The sequence below is a fragment of the Geotrypetes seraphini genome, chromosome 4, assembly GCF_902459505.1.
Source record: "Geotrypetes seraphini chromosome 4, aGeoSer1.1, whole genome shotgun sequence".
NCBI lineage: Eukaryota > Metazoa > Chordata > Amphibia > Gymnophiona > Dermophiidae > Geotrypetes > Geotrypetes seraphini.
This window is the reverse complement of record NC_047087.1, coordinates 262980273-263004439: the sequence shown is the minus strand read 5'-3', so window position 1 is coordinate 263004439 and position 24167 is coordinate 262980273. Positions and strand designations below refer to the sequence as shown.

The 24167-nt window shown below is 39.5% G+C and overlaps 1 protein-coding gene across 6 annotated transcripts in view; it reads left to right on the top strand.

Moving 5' to 3' along the window:
- The window catches only part of BLNK (B cell linker), a 309255-nt gene that overhangs the window by 208344 nt on the left and 76744 nt on the right, over positions 1-24167 (top strand). For all 6 annotated transcript variants that reach the window (XM_033943169.1, XM_033943170.1, XM_033943171.1 and 3 more), the window contains 4 exons: positions 12243-12292; positions 14122-14156; positions 17040-17187; positions 19813-19967. In XM_033943169.1, coding sequence (XP_033799060.1) covers positions 12243-12292; positions 14122-14156; positions 17040-17187; positions 19813-19967 — 388 coding nt within the window. The remainder of the gene's footprint in view (positions 1-12242; positions 12293-14121; positions 14157-17039; positions 17188-19812; positions 19968-24167) is intronic.

Below are 24167 nucleotides of genomic sequence, written 5' to 3'. Positions count from 1 at the left end.
AGAGAGAGGGGGGGGAGGTGGGTGTTGCAGAGAGGAGGCTTTTATAGATTGGAATCTTATTCTAATAATAGAAGCTATTGTATGTCCCAGTATCTTTCTATTTATAATTTGTAAACTGTTTGAAACAGTGGCTAGTTTAATTGATAAGGAAGGTGTGAAACTTGTAGGAATGGTAGATGGCTTCTTTGTCCCATTCAAGTAGCATAACTTCTTGATAAACAATCCAGTCTGGCTGGATGCTTAACCTTTTCCTATCGTAATAAATTTTACGTTACGCTGGTTCCAATCGGAATTATTTTAGCAAAGTTTTGTATTATTCACTGTTATCATTTACGGCTATTGTAAACATAATGTAAATAAGTCATAAGTCTGTAAATTCAAATATTTTGTGTTCCTGGCTCTTTATTAGTCCACAAAAAATTGTGAAACACACAAAACAACCTAAAAAGGCTAAATCATAAGTAGAAAGGGATTCTACTCAGAGCTCAAGGAGAGTGTTTTTGAAAGGGTCTCAAGTGCTCACGGTTAAGAGCTCGATGTGTCTTACAAGCTAATAACCTTCAGGTGAGCTATCATCGATCTTTTATTCACTACTCCAATTTATGCTCTGTAGTATCAGAAACCCTCTATAGCTGATTTTAATATTCAGAAAAAATTTTTATATTTATTTAAATGTAATACTTCTATGAAATTCTAAAATAGAACTGTCGGAATTGAACTTCACTTAGCTATAGTAGCAAGGTATCAAAGTGACCTGTCGGAGTTAATAACTTCCGTATATAGGTCTTAAATTACTTAGCTTCAATAGCAAGATGTCATAGTGGCTACGGAAGATCTCCGTTTCGCTCTTGTTAACTCAAACAGAGCTTCATCAGGAAAAAGCCGACATTCACACTACAAAATGAAACATAGAAATGAAAATAATTATTTAAAACTTAAGCTTCTGAAATAGAAACTATCTAGCAAATAATTTTAGCTACTTAAATACTAGAACGCCTAAAGACAGATTCAATGGGAATACTTCTTATTTATTTTAAACTACCTATTACTTAAGAAATGGCAGGAGCACAAAATCAGTGTATATAAAAAAATTATTTTAGAATTTATATAGTTAAAGTCTATGTGATTGAAGTTTATATAGTTAAAGTTTGCTAATGAAAAACACCTATAGATGAAACTCTAGCAGTAAAACAGAGCGTCTAAGTTTAAAGAAAAACCAAAAGTTGGAAGAATTACGCTATCACTCTAAGACCTACCTATTTATATCGGCTCTGGTTCTCACAGAGGGAACCGTTTAGGGGACACAGCCCAATTCAGACTTGTCTGGAGATATCTGGACAGCAGACTAATACCACAGCTTAAATACAAAGGCGTCTGAGGTCACATCCGGAAACCACCGCCTTATTTAATTAGAGGTTTTAACTGCAGATTTTGAATAAACAGCGGGACTGATGTCATATCCGGAACATGCCGGTGAAAGGACGCAAAAAGGTTACAAGAAATATTGACGTAACAAACGCTGATGATAAGTTAAAATTTTAATTTACATAAAAGCTTGCCAGTTAATGGCTACGTTCAAGCCTGATGGCTGTAGACTATGTAAACGGTCTATCCACCGTTGTTCTAAACGTAGCAATTTATTACCCCTATCCCCCCCTCTTATAGAAACCGGTATTGAATCAATAATGATACATTTTAGTTCTGTAAAAGTATGGTTGTGTGCTAGGCAGTGGGCTACCAACGGTGCTTCTTTCCTTTGATGTTTCAAACAAGATTTATGTTCTGCCATACGAATATTGAACTGTCTAGTTGTTTTACCTACATAGATTTTATTGCAGGGACAAATAATAGAGTACACAACATACTCTGATCTACAGGTTGTATTATACTTTAACCAATATTTCCTATGATCTAAAGGATTTTCAAAAAAAGTACCTTGAATATTGAGAGGACAGATCTGGCATCTTCCACAACTAGAATGAGATCCCGATGTATTATAGGGAACATTCTGTACTGGATCTGGTTGAAGTCTCAAAAATTCTCTTAAATTACGTGCTCTTGAATACGTAAGCCGTAGCTTTGAATTTTCGAAACAAGGATTAGATTGAACAATCCTCCAGTGATCATTGATAATATTTGCTATCTGATCTGATTCTACATTATATTTAAGTACAAAGTTATAAACATCATCTCGATATTCTGACTCAGTGCCCTCGAACAACTTATCTCTAGAAGGATATAATAACCATTCCTGGTGGTTACACTTGGCTCTCTGATAAGATTGTTTCAGTTGTCTCTCAGGGTAACCCCTATGTCGTAAGTTATTAGACAGTTTTTTAGCTGAAGATTTAAAATCAGCTTTATGGGTGCAAATACGTCTAAACCGTAGAAACTGTGCTAATGGTAGACTGTTCTTAAGTGGAATGGGATGACAGCTGTCATAATGGAGAAGATTGGTAGTATCAGTAGGTTTGATATATAGTTTAGATTCAAACTGATTGTTTCTAACACTAACCCATGTGTCTAGGAAGTTAATACCTTCTGTAGAATGGTTTCTAGTGAATTGGATGTTAGTGTCATTGGTATTAAGCCATTCAGTAAATTCTGTGAGCTGATCATTTGAACCTTGCCAGATCATAAAAACATCGTCTATATATCTCTTCCAGCCAAGTATGTACTGACTCCATTGATGAGATACTAGATATGTCTCTTCATACTGCTTCATGTAAAGACCTGCTACAGACGGGGCGCAAGTAGCACCCATTGCTACCCCTTTTATTTGCAGGTACAGATCTTTACCATTGGTGAAAAAATTCTTTGTTAATGCTAGTTCTAAAAGAGACATAAGAAAAGCTGTCGGGCACTGATGAGGACGGGGTCTAGTTTGAAGAGCTGCACGAGCAATCTCCAGACATCTATCCTGAGGTAGCGAAGTATATAGTGACACAATGTCTAAAGTAACTAGAGTAGTGGAACTATTTTCTACCTTCAAACTCTGTAGCCATAAAAGAAACTGAGAAGTGTCTTTGATGTAAGAATCACCTGTCATAATTATAGGTTTTAAAAAATAATCGACATAGGTTGAAAGAGGCTCAAGAATAGAGTTAATTGAGGAAATGATTGGTCTCCCGGGAGGTTTATTAAGTCTCTTATGTATTTTCGGGAGTAAGTACATCCATGGTATAGTACTGTGCTCCCTATTTAAGAATTGAAATTCTTTTTTTGTCACATATCCTTCAGTAAAGCCATCTTGAGTTAAAGCCAAAATCATGGCTCTCAACTGTAGAGTGGGATCCTCATTCAGCTGAACGTAGGTGGTACTATCTGATAGTTGTTTCTTCAGTTCAGCTAGATAATCAGTCATATTCCAAATGACCGTACTTCCGCCTTTGTCGGCTCTACTGATCACTACAGAATGATCTTGTTGTAGTTGCAATAAAGCAGTATGTTCATTCTTAGTTAAATTATGAGTCTCAATTTTTTTATAACGTAGAGGAGCCACATCTTGTAGGACCAGTTGCTTGAAGGTGTACAATAAAGGATCAAGGGGGCCTGGAGGGCACCAACTGGACTTTTTTGTTACTATAGATCTGTCGTAACTAGATTCTTTGTCATAAAAGAATTTTTTTAAAGATAAAGATCGAATAAATCTTTCTAGATCAACTTGGAATTGGAAATAATCGAAGGGAGCGGTTGGAACAAACGCTAACCCTTTAGATAATACATTTGTTTCTTCTTGGGTCAAAATCCGGTCAGAAATATTGATGATCGTGGAAGAGGAGATCTTGTGGTTTAATAGTTGTTGCGACTGTTCCTGCGTCCTCGACTTCTGCCCCTGGATCTTCCTTTTCCTCTGCCTCTTTGATAGTTTTTTTGCTGCTGGTCAGAGAGATTATGCCCAGAGCCATCACTGCTAGAAGAGCCTGATAAGGACTCTGTGCTTTGGTCAGATGGTTTTTCATTCGTATTTACTGATGTAGTGTACATCCATTTATATACTCTTTTATTAGAATAATCGTTTGCGTCTCGGAATGCTTTTCTTTGTTTTTGTTTCCTAATATTTTCTCGGTATGGGTTAATAACATCTTGAACATCACTCATTTTCTGATCAAATACTGTTGATGTTAAAGCAGTTCTTTTAACTTGCAATAATTCTTCAAGTAAACCTTTCTGATGTATAAGTTCTTTTTTGCTTCGCTCAATGATTAAAAGCATCAAATCACAGGAACATCTATTCAAAATCTTGTTCCAAGTATCAATAAAGGTCTCATCTGATTTGAAAATCTGAGGAGCAGTCATCATCCTCAGGCCTCTCGGAATGCGTTCTGCTTTACAGTATTCTATAAGTGCAGACCCATTTAATTCAAGCCTGGTAATATACTTCAAACATGTTATAACCGAGGAAAAATCTGTTTGTGCATTAGTGTCCTTAGTCATATCCGCAATGGCATATCCGCCGAATGCTGCTGTATCCTGTAGTAGTTGATTAGTAGTTGCTGAAGTAAAGCCAAAAGAAGACTGCCAAAGGCCTTCTGCCATATTGAAATTCTTAAATATCCTCAAAAAATTGTGAAACACACAAAACAACCTAAAAAGGCTAAATCATAAGTAGAAAGGGATTCTACTCAGAGCTCAAGGAGAGTGTTTTTGAAAGGGTCTCAAGTGCTCACGGTTAAGAGCTCGATGTGTCTTACAAGCTAATAACCTTCAGGTGAGCTATCATCGATCTTTTATTCACTACTCCAATTTATGCTCTGTAGTATCAGAAACCCTCTATAGCTGATTTTAATATTCAGAAAAAATTTTTATATTTATTTAAATGTAATACTTCTATGAAATTCTAAAATAGAACTGTCGGAATTGAACTTCACTTAGCTATAGTAGCAAGGTATCAAAGTGACCTGTCGGAGTTAATAACTTCCGTATATAGGTCTTAAATTACTTAGCTTCAATAGCAAGATGTCATAGTGGCTACGGAAGATCTCCGTTTCGCTCTTGTTAACTCAAACAGAGCTTCATCAGGAAAAAGCCGACATTCACACTACAAAATGAAACATAGAAATGAAAATAATTATTTAAAACTTAAGCTTCTGAAATAGAAACTATCTAGCAAATAATTTTAGCTACTTAAATACTAGAACGCCTAAAGACAGATTCAATGGGAATACTTCTTATTTATTTTAAACTACCTATTACTTAAGAAATGGCAGGAGCACAAAATCAGTGTATATAAAAAAAATTATTTTAGAATTTATATAGTTAAAGTCTATGTGATTGAAGTTTATATAGTTAAAGTTTGCTAATGAAAAACACCTATAGATGAAACTCTAGCAGTAAAACAGAGCGTCTAAGTTTAAAGAAAAACCAAAAGTTGGAAGAATTACGCTATCACTCTAAGACCTACCTATTTATATCGGCTCTGGTTCTCACAGAGGGAACCGTTTAGGGGACACAGCCCAATTCAGACTTGTCTGGAGATATCTGGACAGCAGACTAATACCACAGCTTAAATACAAAGGCGTCTGAGGTCACATCCGGAAACCACCGCCTTATTTAATTAGAGGTTTTAACTGCAGATTTTGAATAAACAGCGGGACTGATGTCATATCCGGAACATGCCGGTGAAAGGACGCAAAAAGGTTACAAGAAATATTGACGTAACAAACGCTGATGATAAGTTAAAATTTTAATTTACATAAAAGCTTGCCAGTTAATGGCTACGTTCAAGCCTGATGGCTGTAGACTATGTAAACGGTCTATCCACCGTTGTTCTAAACGTAGCAATTTAACCGTGAGCACTTGAGACCCTTTCAAAAACACTCTCCTTGAGCTCTGAGTAGAATCCCTTTCTACTTATGATTTAGCCTTTTTAGGTTGTTTTGTGTGTTTCACAATTTTTTGAGGATATTTAAGAATTTCAATATGGCAGAAGGCCTTTGGCAGTCTTCTTTTGGCTTTACTTCAGCAACTACTAATCAACTACTACAGGATACAGCAGCATTCGGCGGATATGCCATTGCGGATATGACTAAGGACACTAATGCACAAACAGATTTTTCCTCGGTTATAACATGTTTGAAGTATATTACCAGGCTTGAATTAAATGGGTCTGCACTTATAGAATACTGTAAAGCAGAACGCATTCCGAGAGGCCTGAGGATGATGACTGCTCCTCAGATTTTCAAATCAGATGAGACCTTTATTGATACTTGGAACAAGATTTTGAATAGATGTTCCTGTGATTTGATGCTTTTAATCATTGAGCGAAGCAAAAAAGAACTTATACATCAGAAAGGTTTACTTGAAGAATTATTGCAAGTTAAAAGAACTGCTTTAACATCAACAGTATTTGATCAGAAAATGAGTGATGTTCAAGATGTTATTAACCCATACCGAGAAAATATTAGGAAACAAAAACAAAGAAAAGCATTCCGAGACGCAAACGATTATTCTAATAAAAGAGTATATAAATGGATGTACACTACATCAGTAAATACGAATGAAAAACCATCTGACCAAAGCACAGAGTCCTTATCAGGCTCTTCTAGCAGTGATGGCTCTGGGCATAATCTCTCTGACCAGCAGCAAAAAAACTATCAAAGAGGCAGAGGAAAAGGAAGATCCAGGGGCAGAAGTCGAGGACGCAGGAACAGTCGCAACAACTATTAAACCACAAGATCTCCTCTTCCACGATCATCAATATTTCTGACCGGATTTTGACCCAAGAAGAAACAAATGTATTATCTAAAGGGTTAGCGTTTGTTCCAACCGCTCCCTTCGATTATTTCCAATTCCAAGTTGATCTAGAAAGATTTATTCGATCTTTATCTTTAAAAAAATTCTTTTATGACAAAGAATCTAGTTACGACAGATCTATAGTAACAAAAAAGTCCAGTTGGTGCCCTCCAGGCCCCCTTGATCCTTTATTGTACACCTTCAAGCAACTGGTCCTACAAGATGTGGCTCCTCTACGTTATAAAAAAATTGAGACTCATAATTTAACTAAGAATGAACATACTGCTTTATTGCAACTACAACAAGATCATTCTGTAGTGATCAGTAGAGCCGACAAAGGCGGAAGTACGGTCATTTGGAATATGACTGATTATCTAGCTGAACTGAAGAAACAACTATCAGATAGTACCACCTACGTTCAGCTGAATGAGGATCCCACTCTACAGTTGAGAGCCATGATTTTGGCTTTAACTCAAGATGGCTTTACTGAAGGATATGTGACAAAAAAAGAATTTCAATTCTTAAATAGGGAGCACAGTACTATACCATGGATGTACTTACTCCCGAAAATACATAAGAGACTTAATAAACCTCCCGGGAGACCAATCATTTCCTCAATTAACTCTATTCTTGAGCCTCTTTCAACCTATGTCGATTATTTTTTAAAACCTATAATTATGACAGGTGATTCTTACATCAAAGACACTTCTCAGTTTCTTTTATGGCTACAGAGTTTGAAGGTAGAAAATAGTTCCACTACTCTAGTTACTTTAGACATTGTGTCACTATATACTTCGCTACCTCAGGATAGATGTCTGGAGATTGCTCGTGCAGCTCTTCAAACTAGACCCCGTCCTCATCAGTGCCCGACAGCTTTTCTTATGTCTCTTTTAGAACTAGCATTAACAAAGAATTTTTTCACCAATGGTAAAGATCTGTACCTGCAAATAAAAGGGGTAGCAATGGGTGCTACTTGCGCCCCGTCTGTAGCAGGTCTTTACATGAAGCAGTATGAAGAGACATATCTAGTATCTCATCAATGGAGTCAGTACATACTTGGCTGGAAGAGATATATAGACGATGTTTTTATGATCTGGCAAGGTTCAAATGATCAGCTCACAGAATTTACTGAATGGCTTAATACCAATGACACTAACATCCAATTCACTAGAAACCATTCTACAGAAGGTATTAACTTCCTAGACACATGGGTTAGTGTTAGAAACAATCAGTTTGAATCTAAACTATATATCAAACCTACTGATACTACCAATCTTCTCCATTATGACAGCTGTCATCCCATTCCACTTAAGAACAGTCTACCATTAGCACAGTTTCTACGGTTTAGACGTATTTGCACCCATAAAGCTGATTTTAAATCTTCAGCTAAAAAACTGTCTAATAACTTACGACATAGGGGTTACCCTGAGAGACAACTGAAACAATCTTATCAGAGAGCCAAGTGTAACCACCAGGAATGGTTATTATATCCTTCTAGAGATAAGTTGTTCGAGGGCACTGAGTCAGAATATCGAGATGATGTTTATAACTTTGTACTTAAATATAATGTAGAATCAGATCAGATAGCAAATATTATCAATGATCACTGGAGGATTGTTCAATCTAATCCTTGTTTCGAAAATTCAAAGCTACGGCTTACGTATTCAAGAGCACGTAATTTAAGAGAATTTTTGAGACTTCAACCAGATCCAGTACAGAATGTTCCCTATAATACATCGGGATCTCATTCTAGTTGTGGAAGATGCCAGATCTGTCCTCTCAATATTCAAGGTACTTTTTTTGAAAATCCTTTAGATCATAGGAAATATTGGTTAAAGTATAATACAACCTGTAGATCAGAGTATGTTGTGTACTCTATTATTTGTCCCTGCAATAAAATCTATGTAGGTAAAACAACTAGACAGTTCAATATTCGTATGGCAGAACATAAATCTTGTTTGAAACATCAAAGGAAAGAAGCACCGTTGGTAGCCCACTGCCTAGCACACAACCATACTTTTACAGAACTAAAATGTATCATTATTGATTCAATACCGGTTTCTATAAGAGGGGGGGATAGGGGTAATAAATTGCTACGTTTAGAACAACGGTGGATAGACCGTTTACATAGTCTACAGCCATCAGGCTTGAACGTAGCCATTAACTGGCAAGCTTTTATGTAAATTAAAATTTTAACTTATCATCAGCGTTTGTTACGTCAATATTTCTTGTAACCTTTTTGCGTCCTTTCACCGGCATGTTCCGGATATGACATCAGTCCCGCTGTTTATTCAAAATCTGCAGTTAAAACCTCTAATTAAATAAGGCGGTGGTTTCCGGATGTGACCTCAGACGCCTTTGTATTTAAGCTGTGGTATTAGTCTGCTGTCCAGATATCTCCAGACAAGTCTGAATTGGGCTGTGTCCCCTAAACGGTTCCCTCTGTGAGAACCAGAGCCGATATAAATTGGTAGGTCTTAGAGTGATAGCGTAATTCTTCCAACTTTTGGTTTTTCTTTAAACTTAGACGCTCTGTTTTACTGCTAGAGTTTCATCTATAGGTGTTTTTCATTAGCAAACTTTAACTATATAAACTTCAATCACATAGACTTTAACTATATAAATTCTAAAATAATTTTTTTATATACACTGATTTTGTGCTCCTGCCATTTCTTAAGTAATAGGTAGTTTAAAATAAATAAGAAGTATTCCCATTGAATCTGTCTTTAGGCGTTCTAGTATTTAAGTAGCTAAAATTATTTGCTAGATAGTTTCTATTTCAGAAGCTTAAGTTTTAAATAATTATTTTCATTTCTATGTTTCATTTTGTAGTGTGAATGTCGGCTTTTTCCTGATGAAGCTCTGTTTGAGTTAACAAGAGCGAAACGGAGATCTTCCGTAGCCACTATGACATCTTGCTATTGAAGCTAAGTAATTTAAGACCTATATACGGAAGTTATTAACTCCGACAGGTCACTTTGATACCTTGCTACTATAGCTAAGTGAAGTTCAATTCCGACAGTTCTATTTTAGAATTTCATAGAAGTATTACATTTAAATAAATATAAAAATTTTTTCTGAATATTAAAATCAGCTATAGAGGGTTTCTGATACTACAGAGCATAAATTGGAGTAGTGAATAAAAGATCGATGATAGCTCACCTGAAGGTTATTAGCTTGTAAGACACATCGAGCTCTTAACCGTGAGCACTTGAGACCCTTTCAAAAACACTCTCCTTGAGCTCTGAGTAGAATCCCTTTCTACTTATGATTTAGCCTTTTTAGGTTGTTCTTTATTAGTCCATACAGACTGTTTATCCACGATGGCAACGACATTTTTGGAATGCCCCGTCATCTGGGACACACGATAGGAAAAGGTTAATGTATGTGAATTCTGTGCAGGAGCATTTAGGATCTATCTGCATCAACATTCCAGAGTCAGATTGATATAATGTCCCATAGGCCTCTGCTGACATTAGTTAGGCCAACCGAAAATGCTGACTGCTGGCAATGCTAGGCTGACAGAGACCACTGTGTTAGACAGAACACTGGACGTTTACATCAAACAGTTGTCAATACTCTATGCACAAATGCTTTAATACAAATTCAGTAGTCATAGAACCATTAACATATCCCCATCCTGTAAAGTAGCCAGAGCAAAATGGTGTGTCTAATATGTTCCTGATAGTAAAATTTTATGTACGGTAAGTTAAGTATATAGTACCTTAAATTTTATATATGTAGATTTATTTTTAGTATAACTAAGGGATCCTTTTAACTAAGCTACAGTATAAAGTGACCTTGGTGTACCTTTATGCAGGTGTGTCCCTTGCACAAAGACTGTTTTTACTGCGGAAGTAAAATGGCTGATTTTCCCTTTTCCCATGCGCCGTTGTTGCCATTAGTGCGTGGCTGTGACATGCTTTCTCTGTGATAAAATAAAATTTTATTTAGCACACAGTTTGTGCACACACATCAAGAAATTATCTCAGGATTCTGTTATGTGTCCCACAGTAAGCCATTTTAAGCTGCAGTGTACATGTGCTGGCACTTACCACAACTTAGATAAAGGACCCCTAAGTAATCTATTAATTTTATAAAGACTCAACTGCAGGTAAAGGCTTATAACGCACCCTTAGTGAAAGACATCTCAATTCTTAAGGGCAATTCTATAAGGTGTGTCAAAATTTAGGTACCAATAATGCACACATATTTTTAGATTACGGTAATAACACTGAGGACTCAATTCTACTAATGGCGCCTAAAAACATCTGTGCCACTGAGCACTATTCTACATATGACGCTTAAAGTTAGTTGCTGCTTATAAAATAGCACTTAACACCGGAAACTATGCCTAACTTTAGAGATGAAACCAAAAAATTGACCCAATAACTCCACAGTAGAGAAATGTAGAACCAAAACAAAAGACTCCGTGGAGAGTTGATGTTCCTGAACTGGACTTTATTAAAAGTTATCTTGATAATCCACATACCTAAAGACATATAGGACCCAATCCACTAGAAACTGGGGCTTTTTTCACTGGAGAAGTGGAGACTTAGAGGGGATATGATAGAGACTTATAAGATCACGAAGGGCATAGAGAAAGTGGAGAGGGACAGATTCTTCAAACTTTCGACAACTACAAGAACGAGAGGGCATTCAGAAAAATGAAAAGGGGACAGATTCAGAACCAATGCTAGGAAGTTCTTCTTCACCCAACGGGTGGTGGACACCTGGAACACGCTTCCAGAGGGAGTGATAGGACAGGGTACGGTATTGGAATTCAAGAAGGGATTGGACAATTTTCTGAAGGAAAAGGGGATAGAAGGGTATAGATAGAGGGCTAGTATACAGGTCCTAGACCTGATGGGCCACCGCGTGAGCAGACTGCTGGGCATGATGTACCTCAGGTCTGACCCAGCAGAGGCATGACTTATGTTCTTATGTAGTGGGGAGGGAATCCTTGGGAAGTCAGGGAATAGAAGGTCAGAGTACCTAATCCCAGCTCTAGTTCAGCTTGAACTGTAATACAAAAGGAGCAGGAAGAAACTGCTAGGTCAAGAAACAAAACCAATACAGATTTACCATAATATATGTTCTGTAAAGGTATTTCGGAGTTTCTGCATCAAACATTTTTTATAAACATTGTCATGCAATGCTTCTCATCCGTCCCTTCTTATATATAACAAGCTCTCAAGTGCACCTGAATGACCATTTTACAGCTTACATGTCTTCAGCATTTTAAAGCATTTCAGTGTGAAATTGTTTCTAAAGCACTCCCATCAAAGTTTATTTCTTTAGCATGTTTCTCAGAAAGAAATTATACATCCTATTCTCTTCCCTGCAGCATTGTCTTTAAAGCGCTGGTGCTTATTTATTCTGTTGTGTGTCACTTTTTCTTCTGCCCCAGATAACTTTGATCCTTCACGTATGTATTTATTCTAAAGAATGTAGTTCTCCATATTTATTAATGATCGGATGATAACGTTGATAATTATCATTTACAGGATAACAAATAAAGCACCACCTAGTGTACCACACAGGGATTACATTGAAGGTAAGTTATGCTCATAAAAGTAAATAATTCTCAGCTGTGATTGACTAAACTAATAGTAACTACAAGTCTTCCTTAGTCATAGCACATGCTTTCATGTATAGTACAAACCCTGAAACCAAAGGAAGCCATCTTACAAATTGATAATGACTATGAAGCCTATTATAATTTGTTTTGCATGACAAATTCTCAGCAAGTATAAACTAGTTCAAAGGCAGTTCTGTGTACTGCCATGTGGAGGATCTCTAGTATTAATTCTGAAATTACTTCTTCCTCATCTTGGATCAGCTAGAGATGCTACAGAGGTAGCATTCACAGACTCTTAGTCTAGGGCAGGGGTCAGAAACCTTTTTAAAGCAAAAAGCCATTTTATTCTAAATGTTTGACCCAGGATTCACAAAGAACCACAATGGGTAAAGGGGGTTTGAGATATTCCAGGTTTCTCACTCTCTCTTTCCTCCCCACTCTCTACTCTCCCCTCCAACCCCTCGCAGGTCTCTGCACCTCTCATCCCTGCCTTATCCCCTCCCCCAACCTATAGCCAAGGCTCTCTCCCCTTTCCAGGCCCCAACCCTTTGATTTTCCTAACAATTTATTTAGGTGCTTTGGCTCATTTTGTCTGATGTCCTTGAAAATCGATCAAAGGCTTTTAAATCTGCCCCTATAAAGTAGAGGTAACCAGTGTAATTTTTGCAAGAAGACTCTGGTATGCAATGGTATAGTAAGGGGGTGGGGGGTGGACTACCAAAGGAGGTGCCATCTTGGTGGGGGTGTTGGCACCTCTCCACCCCTCCCCCACACCAGGCTCGTGACCTCTCTTACCCACCCCCACTTCTTTAAATCTTCACTAGTGTGAGCAACTTTTCCAGCCTGCTGCTTGCGCTGGCCTGGCTCTCCTCTGAAATCGCTTCCAGGTCACTGGGCCAGGAGGAAAAGCCAAGGCTGGCGCCAGCAACAGACCAGAGAACCTGCTCACGTTAGGTGAAGATTTAAAAAGGTACGGGGGATAGGGAGGGCACGAGTGTGGCGTGGGGGAGGGCGGAGATGAGGGCGTGGTGAGGCACCACTAACCCAGACACCTCCTACCCTCGCTACACCACTGGTGATATGCAACCCTCTGTCAGTCATGCTGCAGCTTTCTGAATAAGTTGGAGCTAATGTAAATTCTCTTTAGTTTGACCAATGAACAGGGCATTACAGTAGACCAGTCAAGAGATTGTCATAGCCTGGACCTCTGTGATCAGACTCGCCTTTTCAGTATAGAAAGAGAGATTTCATAGTTGTTAGTACACATCCTTGTTTTTCAATTGTTGCTTGTTGCTATTATGTTCGAATGTAAAATGGTGATTTTTTAACTCTCTAAAATTATGATGGTAAACCAATTAAAAAAACACTTTTCATTCAACTAGGAAAATTTCACTCGCATCCCTCAAAATTTAAGAATCTCATATAATGTGGCAACTACCAGTGGACCAATGCAATACCATGTTGATGAACGGATTCACCAATTTTAAAAGCGTTTTCACTATTCCCAATCTTTTTTTTTTTTTTAACGCACATAAAATCTATACGCCCCCTTTAATGTCCAGCCATCAACTTAGCAAAGCTCCATGTTTTCTAACATTTATTATTTTGAGGTTAGAAGATTTACCATGCTTCATTCTAGGGTCACCAACTTCCCCTTTCCAGGTATGTTTAAATGTTAACAGAACAGAGACACATAAGCAACACTTGTCAGCACAAATTCTTCCCACTGATTTTCTGTTTTACTTTTGTGTGTTATTGATCTTGTGAGGATTTTGTTGAGTAACGTTTTTCTTTCCCACACACAGATGAGGATGATGAAGACCACTGGTCAGATGATTTTGTAAGTATACTGTCTTGAGTGGGGTAGAGGAGTGGCCTAGTGGTTTAGAGCAGCTGCCTCAGCACCCTGAGGTTCTGTTTGATTCCCACTGCAGCTCCTTGTGACTCTGGGCAAGTCTCCTAACACTACATTGCTCATAGAAACTGCTTTGATTGTGTAAATCACACAGAAAAAGTGGTATATCAAGTCCCATCCCCTTTACCCTTTGTGAAGCACCATAGTATGCCCAGCAGGTTTTAATGAAAACACTAAAGAGAGTGAATAGACTTGAGCTTAACGCATTATATAACAGTATATTTCACTGTGCAAACTATAGATGCTTGAATAAGTAGGCATATTAAGCCAGACTCTTCTTTGCATCCTAATAACACTTAGAACATTATTTCTACAGCTGATATGCGGGTTTTGCTTTGCAGCATACTATAGTGCTTATTATAGACATGCCTTTCGTGTTTTAGAGATGCATAGACTGGCACTTTAAATGTTCAAATCTTATATAAACTTCCAAGTTCTGAGTTTTACAAAGCCAGAATATACATGTAAAAAACTGAAGAAAGTGCAAATGGAAAGAGGGCATGGCCTGGGCATATTTTGGGTGGGCCCAAAAAATAATGTTTATGCCCCATTTTTAGAAAGGAGATGAATGTCTCTCTGGGATGTCTATGTTTCAGAAAACCACTCCTTCTATGCAGTATTCCACTAAAGGGTTTAGCAGACACTCCCTCCCCACTTCTCATCCCGAAAGCAAAACTGATAAGGGATTCCAGGCTCTGTGGCAGCTGCAGGGCAAATAAACATTTATGTTTCTATAATGGCTAAGATCAATGTTTAGTTGCTATGGCATTGCATAAATGTTTGTGTGTGTTCTGGCCATTTAGGGCCAGATTCTGTATAGGATGCCTACATTAGGTGCCCTGATCAAGGATTCCTAGCATCGCCTAACTTTAGAATCCACACGCAACATTTTTTAAATTGGTATGGTAATTGACTGCGCCAGTTCTAGCCTCTGCACCGTGGGGTTATGGGTTTAAACTCACGCTTCTCCTTGTGACCCTGGGCAAGTAACTTAATCCCCCTATTGCCCCAGGTATATTAGATAAAATTGTGAGCCTGCTGGGACAGACAGGGGAAAATGTTTGAGTACCTGAATAAATTCATGTAAACCATTCTGAGCTCCCTGGAGAGAATGGTATAGAAAATTGAATAAATAAATAAATAGCAGTGCCTACAATGTAGGTGCACTTAGGCACCATTTATAAAATCTGGCCCTTAGTTTTCTGAAATGGATGGGTTTCCCCTATTTTTATCTGAGAAAAAGTCTTAGCATGCTTGTCTCTTATTCTCAAGTTTCAAGTTTATTAGGATTTGATATACCGCTTATCAAGGTTATCTAAGCGGTTTTTACAATCAGGTACTCAAGCATTTTCCCTATCTGTCCCGGTGGGCTCACAATCTATCTAACGTACCTGTTATGCTTGTTGGAAACCAAAAAAACTCTGTGGAGTGATGATGTTCCTAAATGGACTTTATTTGAAAAGTGTCAAAGTTCCAAAGGTACACTGAAATCATCCACATAAAATAATTCCATCCACATAAAAATAAATCATTCACATAAGAGCCTTAAAGGACCTAGTCCGCTAGGGATACAGGACCCAACACGGTCCGCGTTTCGACAAAAAGTCTTCTTCAGGGGTCCCTGGGGGTCCTATAAAGGTGAGTACGTGGGAAACAATTGTGTGGTGAGCCGGAAGTGAGACACTGCTTGCATTTGCAATAGAAAAGCAAGCAGTGTCTCACTTCCGGCTCACCACACAATTGTTTCCCATGTACTCACCTTTATAGGACCCCCCAGGGACCCCTGAAGAAGACTTTTTGTCGAAACGCGTACCGTGTTGGGTCCTGTATTCCTAGCGGACTAGGTCCTTTAAGGCTCTTATGTGGATGGAATTATTTTATGTGGATGATTTCAGTGTACCTTTGGAACTTTGACACTTTTCAAATAAAGTCCATTTAGGAACATCATCACTCCACAGAGTTTTTTTGGTTTTCTCTGGATTTTCTTCTTTGTGGATATTTGGGGGTCAGTTCCTTTTGTTTTTTGCTTGATGCTTGTTGGAAACCCTCTATATATATATGGGCCAGCCGTCCCAATTATAGTCAACATAACCAAAACCTGATGTTGGGGAATCTTCCAATGGAAGAGCCTGAATTAGCCCTATCACATCGACCGTGCTTTTCCCTGTTCGAAAGTCTACTTCATTCTATATGTGCACAGATATAATACACCATATATCATTAAAAAGTTAATTTGTAGCCAGGGTGCCTGGATTAACAGGCAGGAAGGGGGCAATTTTATAAAGGTTATCCACATTTGGGAGGCAAAATGCAGAGTGCTGAGCATGAATTCAATAATGACAGTGCAGTGGTTAGATCAACAGCTTCAGCACTCTGAGGTTGTGGGTTCAAAACCTTGCGCTGCTCCCTGTGATGTCGGGCAAGTCACTTAATCCTCCACTGCCCTAGGTACATTAGATAGATTGTGAGCCCACCAGGACAGATAGGGAAAGTGCTCGAAGTACCTGTAAAAAGATATGTAAACCATTGCGAACTCTGTAAGATTCGGCAGTATATCAAATTTTGAATAAACATATATGCAAATAATGTTACTGTGTCTACACTTTTACTCCAGCAGAGACCTTTCCAAGGCAGGCACTTAGGTGTAGTAACTAGCAGGTGTAACTACAAAGTAATTTGAAAATTGGTGTCACGTATTTGTATAATGACTCTATGCAGGCTGCTGCAGAATTATCCGCTTAACCTTGTACAAAATCTTTGGTTAGTAATGGGCTGCAAAGAAATAAAGTGCCAGTTATATGTTTCCAGGATAGTGACTATGAAAATCCAGATGAGCAACACTCCGATTCAGAACATTATGTGATCCCTGGTGAAGAGGATAATTATGAACCCCCTCCAATAGAAACGGCAAAGAAAATCGCTCCAGGATTCACATTTCCTAAGGGAGAATATGCAGGTACAGTTTGGAAATTTAAAGGCTGTATTGTTTCGCCACATATCACAACCTCTGAAATAGCCAAAATAATTATTAGAGCAGGCGGGAATCCTTGGCACCATGCAGGAGCAGTTCGATTACATAGATGAAGGTTCGATAGCTTGAGATGTGAATTGAAATGCAAGCAAATCTAGAAGTATGTTTTAAGCAGCCCCACCGTGTTCTTCTATGGCTAGCAGTGGCACTGTGCTGTATATCAGCAAATTTGTGATTGATGTTTTGTCAATACACGCAAAATATCAGTGCCATTTTTTAAAAAAAGAAAAAAAAACCTTCAGGCAGACCTGTCAGTAACACAGTTACCTTAATAAATTGGGTAGTAGGCTTAACTGATGGTTAGTACAAGGTTGAGATACAGATTGTAAATAAGGGGGGTATTCTAAACCTCCCTAAATACCTTGTATCAACAATTTAGTTTTCGTTTATCTTCACGGCCCTCAGAGATGCCACCAAGGGTTCAATAAAAGATCATAACCCCTGGCTTTATGCACCCAATTGTCACTGGGTCGATTTAAGTGTAAAACTAGTGGAGTCTTAAAGTGAATTATTTTTGTTCTCTTATTATTTTAATAACTTAAGGTTAATATCATAAATATTGCTAAGAAATTTTAAGTCAATACTTAGCTTAACCGGGATGGTGGTTGACAAGGGATAAAAAAGGCTTTTATATCCCTTGTCAACCACCATCCCGGTTAAGCTAAGTATTGACTTAAAATTTCTTAGCAATATTTATGATATTAACCTTAAGTTATTAAAATAATAAGAGAACAAAAATAATTCACTTTAAGACTCAACTAGTTTTACACTTAAATCGACTCAGTGACGATTGGGTGCATAAAGCCAGGGGTTATGATCTTTTATTGAACCCTTGGTGGCATCTCTGAGGGCCGTGAAGATAAACGAAAACTAAATTGTTGATACAAGGTATTTAGGGAGGTTTAGAATACCCCCCTTATTTACAATCAGTAACACAGTTACCGACAGGTCTGCAGCAGTCGGGTTTGACAATAGTGAAACCCAATGCACAATAGCCAAGCAATTGTTAGTGAATGAATCGCTTGGTTATTTTGCATGGGGTTTTACTCATTTGCATGGGTGGATCAGATCGGGGAAGGAGATTGATCGGGCAGCAGTTTAGTGAATCAGATCGGGGTCGGGGATTGTCGGTACAGGATCAGAAGGTTTAGTGAATCTAGCCCATAGATGGGGCATGGATGGGGCTACCACATAAGCGCACAGCTTACAGAATAATAGTTGGTATAACTGTGGGCATCAGGATTTTAGTGCCCCAGTACCAGATTATACTAGTACTAGTCTTTAAGCCCGTTACATTAACAGGTGCTAGAATAGATGTGTGTGTCTGTCTTTCTTTATCTCTCTCTCTCTCTCTTTTTCCTTAGCTGCTTTCTGTCTGTCTGTCTGTCTTTCTTTCTTTCTCTCTCTTTCCTCAGCTGTCCACCACCACCCCTTGCCTGCTCCCCCATTCCAGCAGTAGCCCTTCTCCCTTCCTTTTACCTCCCCCATATCCAGCAGCACCTCTTCCCTGCTCCCCTTGTCCAGCAGCACTCCTTACCTGCTCCCCCGTCTCTCTTCCTTGCTCCCCTGTCCAGCAGCACCTCTTCCCTGCTCCCCCTGTCCAGCAGCACTCTTTACCTGCTCCCCCTGTCCCTCTTCCCTGCTCCCTCTGCAGCCGGCTTCCTGGCGTCTTTGAACCGCTGATGCTCCTCTTCAAAGCAGCCTGCTGAGGATCGCGGCCGGCTGTAGCGAACCTTGCAGGCCACTTTGTACCTTGGTAGCACGTTCCCTCTGACGCGATCGCGTACAGCAGAGGGAATGTGATGCCGAGGTGCAGAGCGGCCTGCGACGTTCCCTACAGCCAGCTGCAATCCTTAGCAGGCTGCTTTGAAGAGGAGCAGCGCCGTTGGCAGCGGTTGGTGAGTGAGGGCGGGAGGGGAGAGTCGCTGGCGTGTTCCCTGCCTCCATGTTCCAAAATTGAATTTGGCACGGAGGGACACAGCATGGTGGCAGCTATCACAAAACCCTAAGTGCACATGCGTGCTTAGGGTTTTATTATAGAGGATTCCATGATGGCATCTACTCACCCAGCTGTTATAAAATAGACTCTTACTGTGCTGCATTGGGCATCAAAGAGGAGACACCCACTTATACAATTACCCCAACTGAGAGTAATGTTCAGCAGTTCAAAGACTACTTAAAGATATGTCAGTAAGTTATCCTATTTAAGACTGAGCACTGAATATCCCAGCATAGCAGTACATGGAAGGGTTGTCCATAAAGTTTGGCTTTAGATAACAGCAAGCCTAACTTTATGTATGATGTCCAGGCCAGCAAATTTAGACATAAGCACATATACGGCTTTAGACCCCATTTCTACATGAATTAGAAGAAACCAAACACACTTGAACTGTAAAGCCACAAAATTATGGTGAGCAGCTTCAGGTCCTCAAAATTGTCTATAAACTGAAATGGGGATCAAACTAGTGCATAGTTCATGTCCAGTGCATAAATGCGAGAGGTTCTGTTCTACAGATCATCATACTTACTTTTTGGATTCCCCTTTTAAAGATAATCGAGCGAACAGGCAGCCACCTTTCAGCAAGCCACTCCCAAGCGTGCCAAGTCAGCCTGCGGCCAAGACAAATTCAGCATCTTCACAGCCCCAGTCTGCTGTTAAGAAACCATTTGTTTCACCCATGCTTCTAAGGTGCAATAATGATGAGGTAATGTTCTCTGATGTTAAACATGAGGTCTTTTATGTCTGCTGTTTTTGCTGCACATCTCTACCTGCTTTCGCTGACGGAAAACACAGCTGCCTGAAGGTGGCATTCTTCTGGAAACACATCTGTCAGCAGATGATTTTCCCTTCCTCACACACAAACACCCCTCATCCCCAAAACATTTAAGACTAGATTCACTAAAGATAACGACTCAATCACTATTAGCTGATTCTCTGGCTGATTTTCCAACAGCGACTGATTCACTATCAAGTTTGCATGCAAACAATTTGCATGCAAACCCGACTGATTCAATCGCTCAGTGAGCGACTGAGACATGCGCACAGCCTTAACAGCAATGACAAAGAAAGCAGCCTCCTGTCACTGCTATTAGGACTTCTGTGCCATGCCATATCCCCCCCGCCCCCCAAAAAAAAGGCAGGAGGGATGTCCACTCCCTCCTGCCACCAGACGCTCCCATTCCTCTCCCCCCAAACCAAGAAAAAATGGCCAATCATTGACTTCCTTAGGCTCCTTACTAAGGAAGTCCTTGATTGGCTCAAATACCTCAGTCCCTGCCCACAGGAGGGGCCTGAGGGATCTGAGCCAATCAGGGCCTTAGGCCACTCCCTGTGCATCACATGATGCACTGGGGAGGGGCCTAAAGCCCAGTGTTGTTGCAGGAGAAGCAGGAGGTGTTTTTAGTAACTCCTGCGCCCAACTTCCAGGTACGGGGGCATGGGGGCCTGGGAGGGGGCATCCAGGGGTCAAGAGAGAGTAGGCATCCCTCCTGCCATTTTTTTCAGGGGGTGGAGGGAGCGGGCGCCTTCATGGCAGGAGGGAGTGAGCATCCCTCCTACCTTTTTTGGGGGGGAGGAGGATTGGGGGGATGTCCTTCATGGCAGGAGGGAGTAGTCATCCATTCTGCCATTTGTTTTAGGTTCAGGTGGGTCACCGCAATTGTCAAGGGAGGGGGCGCATGATTGTCGGGGGTCGTTGGGGAGGGCCTGAGGTGGCGATGGAGGATTTTTTTCTTTTTTCTATTTTTTTTATGGGACAAATATTTTGCATGTGTAATACATGCAAAATATCAGTGCCGTTGAAAAAAAACTGAAAAAAAAAACCCAGCAATCGGGTTTTAGGATTGGTAAAACCCAATGCTAAATAGCCAAGCAATGTAAGTGAATCAATCGCTTGGCTATTTTGCATGGGGTTTTACTAATTTGAATGGCTGGATCGGAAAATGGACAATTGAGGCAAAAAAACATTCGGTGGGCCATTTTGTGAATTGGGTCGGTTAGCAGTGATCATCACTAAACCTGTTTTCACAGGTTTAGCGACGATCGCTGACTTTAGTGAATCTAGCCCTTAGATGTACTGTCTCTGGGAGCTTCTCTGGGATTGGCCATTTGAAACTGGTTAGAGAATTTAAATATTGTATTGTCCATCTATATATTTCAGCTACGAGGTCTGTGAGCTGCTACCATCTGTGATTTTTCTCAGTACACATTTATTTTCTGGTTATCCTTTCCAGATTTTGGAATTCTTCATTCTAAATATACCACTGACCATGCATGATTGGTAATGTAGAGGAAACAAAGCATAAGAGAGAATTGTTTATATTAATGAATCTAGAGAGATGTGAAATCTAGTTTTGTACAGTTTGTTTGGTAGGACAAGGAGCATCCCAGTCAGAAAGTTTTACTAAAGTCTTACTAAAGTCTCCTTTTTACAAAGCTACTAAAGTCTCCTTTTTACAAAGCTACACTACCAATTCAATATGGTGTACTGAATGCAAAGCCCATTCTGATCCCATGGATTATTTCATATTCAGCGCTCTGCTAATTAGTAGTGCAGCTTTTTAAAAGGAGCCCTAAATGTGGAGCCTTTAGTAAAATACCTGTAACAAGGTCAGAGAATCCTGTGTATCTGGTTGTACATACTGCAGGAACAAGCGTTACAAAAATACACTGTCAAAGAATGGTATCATTTGGGAATTTGAACGCATATAAGTAGCGGCACTTACTTGTGGAAGCGACTGATTCTGCAACATCAGTGGCATAGCCAAGGAACTACCTAGTTTGTGCTCAGGCCTGCCGAAAATGTAATCTTCTTTAGTGTGGCTGGCAGGGATTCCCAAGCCAACCAAAGACCTCCTCCCTGCTGAAAGAATTTACATGATGGGCAGCCACATGCCCTATACTGGAGCTGCCACTCTTCCCAGCCACAGGCCACTTCCTCACTTCCTCCCTTGTTCATGCTTAGTTTTCATGCTTGCACAAAACTTAGCATACACACATGGAAGCTGGTGGCTGGCGGCAGCAGCTCCAGGACAGTACCAGTGGCCGCCCAACATGCAAACTCTATGACAAGGAAGAAGTCCTCAGCTAACGGGGCTGAGGGATCCCCACCAGCAGAGATATGCCATTTACCTTGGGGGGCATGTAGGGCATGAAGCAAAACTTAAACGTGGGTTTGCTTTAGTTGGGAGAGCGGAGATTAAATTTTTGGCCCACCCACTTTGCTCTCGGGCCCATCCTAAATTAGACGCAGGGCTATGCTACTGTATAGCATGTTTGTAAGTGCCAGATTATATCTGAACATCTAAGGGGACTCTTGGAGTCAATCTCCAAAGCTCTTAATTTTCTGATTTTTGTTTATCTTTTTAGTTCAAATGCCAGAGGAACCATAATTGCCCAACACCCACGCGCACGCACGCACACACCTCCAAATAACACTTATGCATGCTTATACTGCAAACTTCTAAAATTAGCTTTCTTCATTTAAAAGTAGGTGTAAATACCACCCCTGCGGTGCAGGGGCTCATGGAAGGAGAGGACACTATAGGCACCCTGTTCCTTCTCCTTTTAATATTTTGTTGGGGGGGCACTCTTCATTTGAACTCAAGTGTAACTAAATTTAAGCAAGAAAAACAAATGATCGGTTAAATAGCTTTCAATCAGTGATAATCCAAAAATGTTGAAGCCTACTCTAAATGAGAGGGGTCAGGATACTCAAGTTAATAATAGAAGACCTGCTCTCTTATTCTTAAGACACCATATGGATTGAGGGCTTTATAGACTGATTTAAGTCAGTGAAATTTAATTAATGAATCCAGGGTGTTTGATCAGTTCATGGGAACTTATGTACAAGTTTATCTGAAGTTCACCATGGTTTATCACCGCAAATAGTACCCAAGAGTGCCAGGCAGGAATCGTCCACAAACATCATATTAAACACCCTGTGGCCAATCAAATCTATAATAGTAAAAATTTCAATTACATATTTAATTTAATGTTTTAAAACGTGCTAAATAGCCCCAAATACCCTGGTGCCTAAATAATTTAATTCAAGAAATCAAAAGCACTGATACAGTGTCGCAGTGTTGAAAAACGTTCCTGCAGTGCCAAAACAATCTATCAGTCTTTCAACAATCAATATGGCTACTGAAAAAAAGGAACTTATCTTGATCAAAAGACCACTGTCGTTCGTCAGTCAAGAAATGTTTTTGTCAGGGAGTGCCAGCTGATCGCCAATTGCGATGCTATTTGCGGTGATAAACCCTGGTGAACTTGAGATAAACTTGTACACAAGTTCCCATGAACTGATCAAACACCCTGGATTCATTAATTAAATTTCACTGACTTAAATCAGTCTATAAAGCCCTCAATCCATATGGTGACTTAAGAATAAGAGAGTAGGTCTTCTACTATTCATTTCAATCAGTGATAAACATTCGTTAGTGCGTAATGGTTTTTGTACCTTAAAATATTTAGAGCATGATGCATTGATATAATGTATATTAGCAAACTGGAAGCAGGATATTGGACTAGATAGAGACCATCGATCTTACCCAGTATTGCTATTCTGATTTTCTTAAAGTACATTTTTAATGTGTGGTAAATGTGTGAAATGAATTGCAAAAAAACCCCAAACAAACATGAAAACTGGGAGACACCCCCAAATGAACAGAAACCCTACCAAAAATTGTCATCTTTCCTGTGCACATTGCTAATTTCTCAGCAGTCAAAAAATTCAAAGCTCTTTTATGTTTACCAAAGTAAAAATAATTTTGCAAGGCTTAATGGATTTCCAGCACTACCCCTTCATTTTCTAAGGTTCAGTAAAATCCTACAGATTGTTAAGTGTGAGAAATTTACACAAGGGGAGGAGCAGTGGCGTACCAAGGGAGGGGTGGGGGGGGAG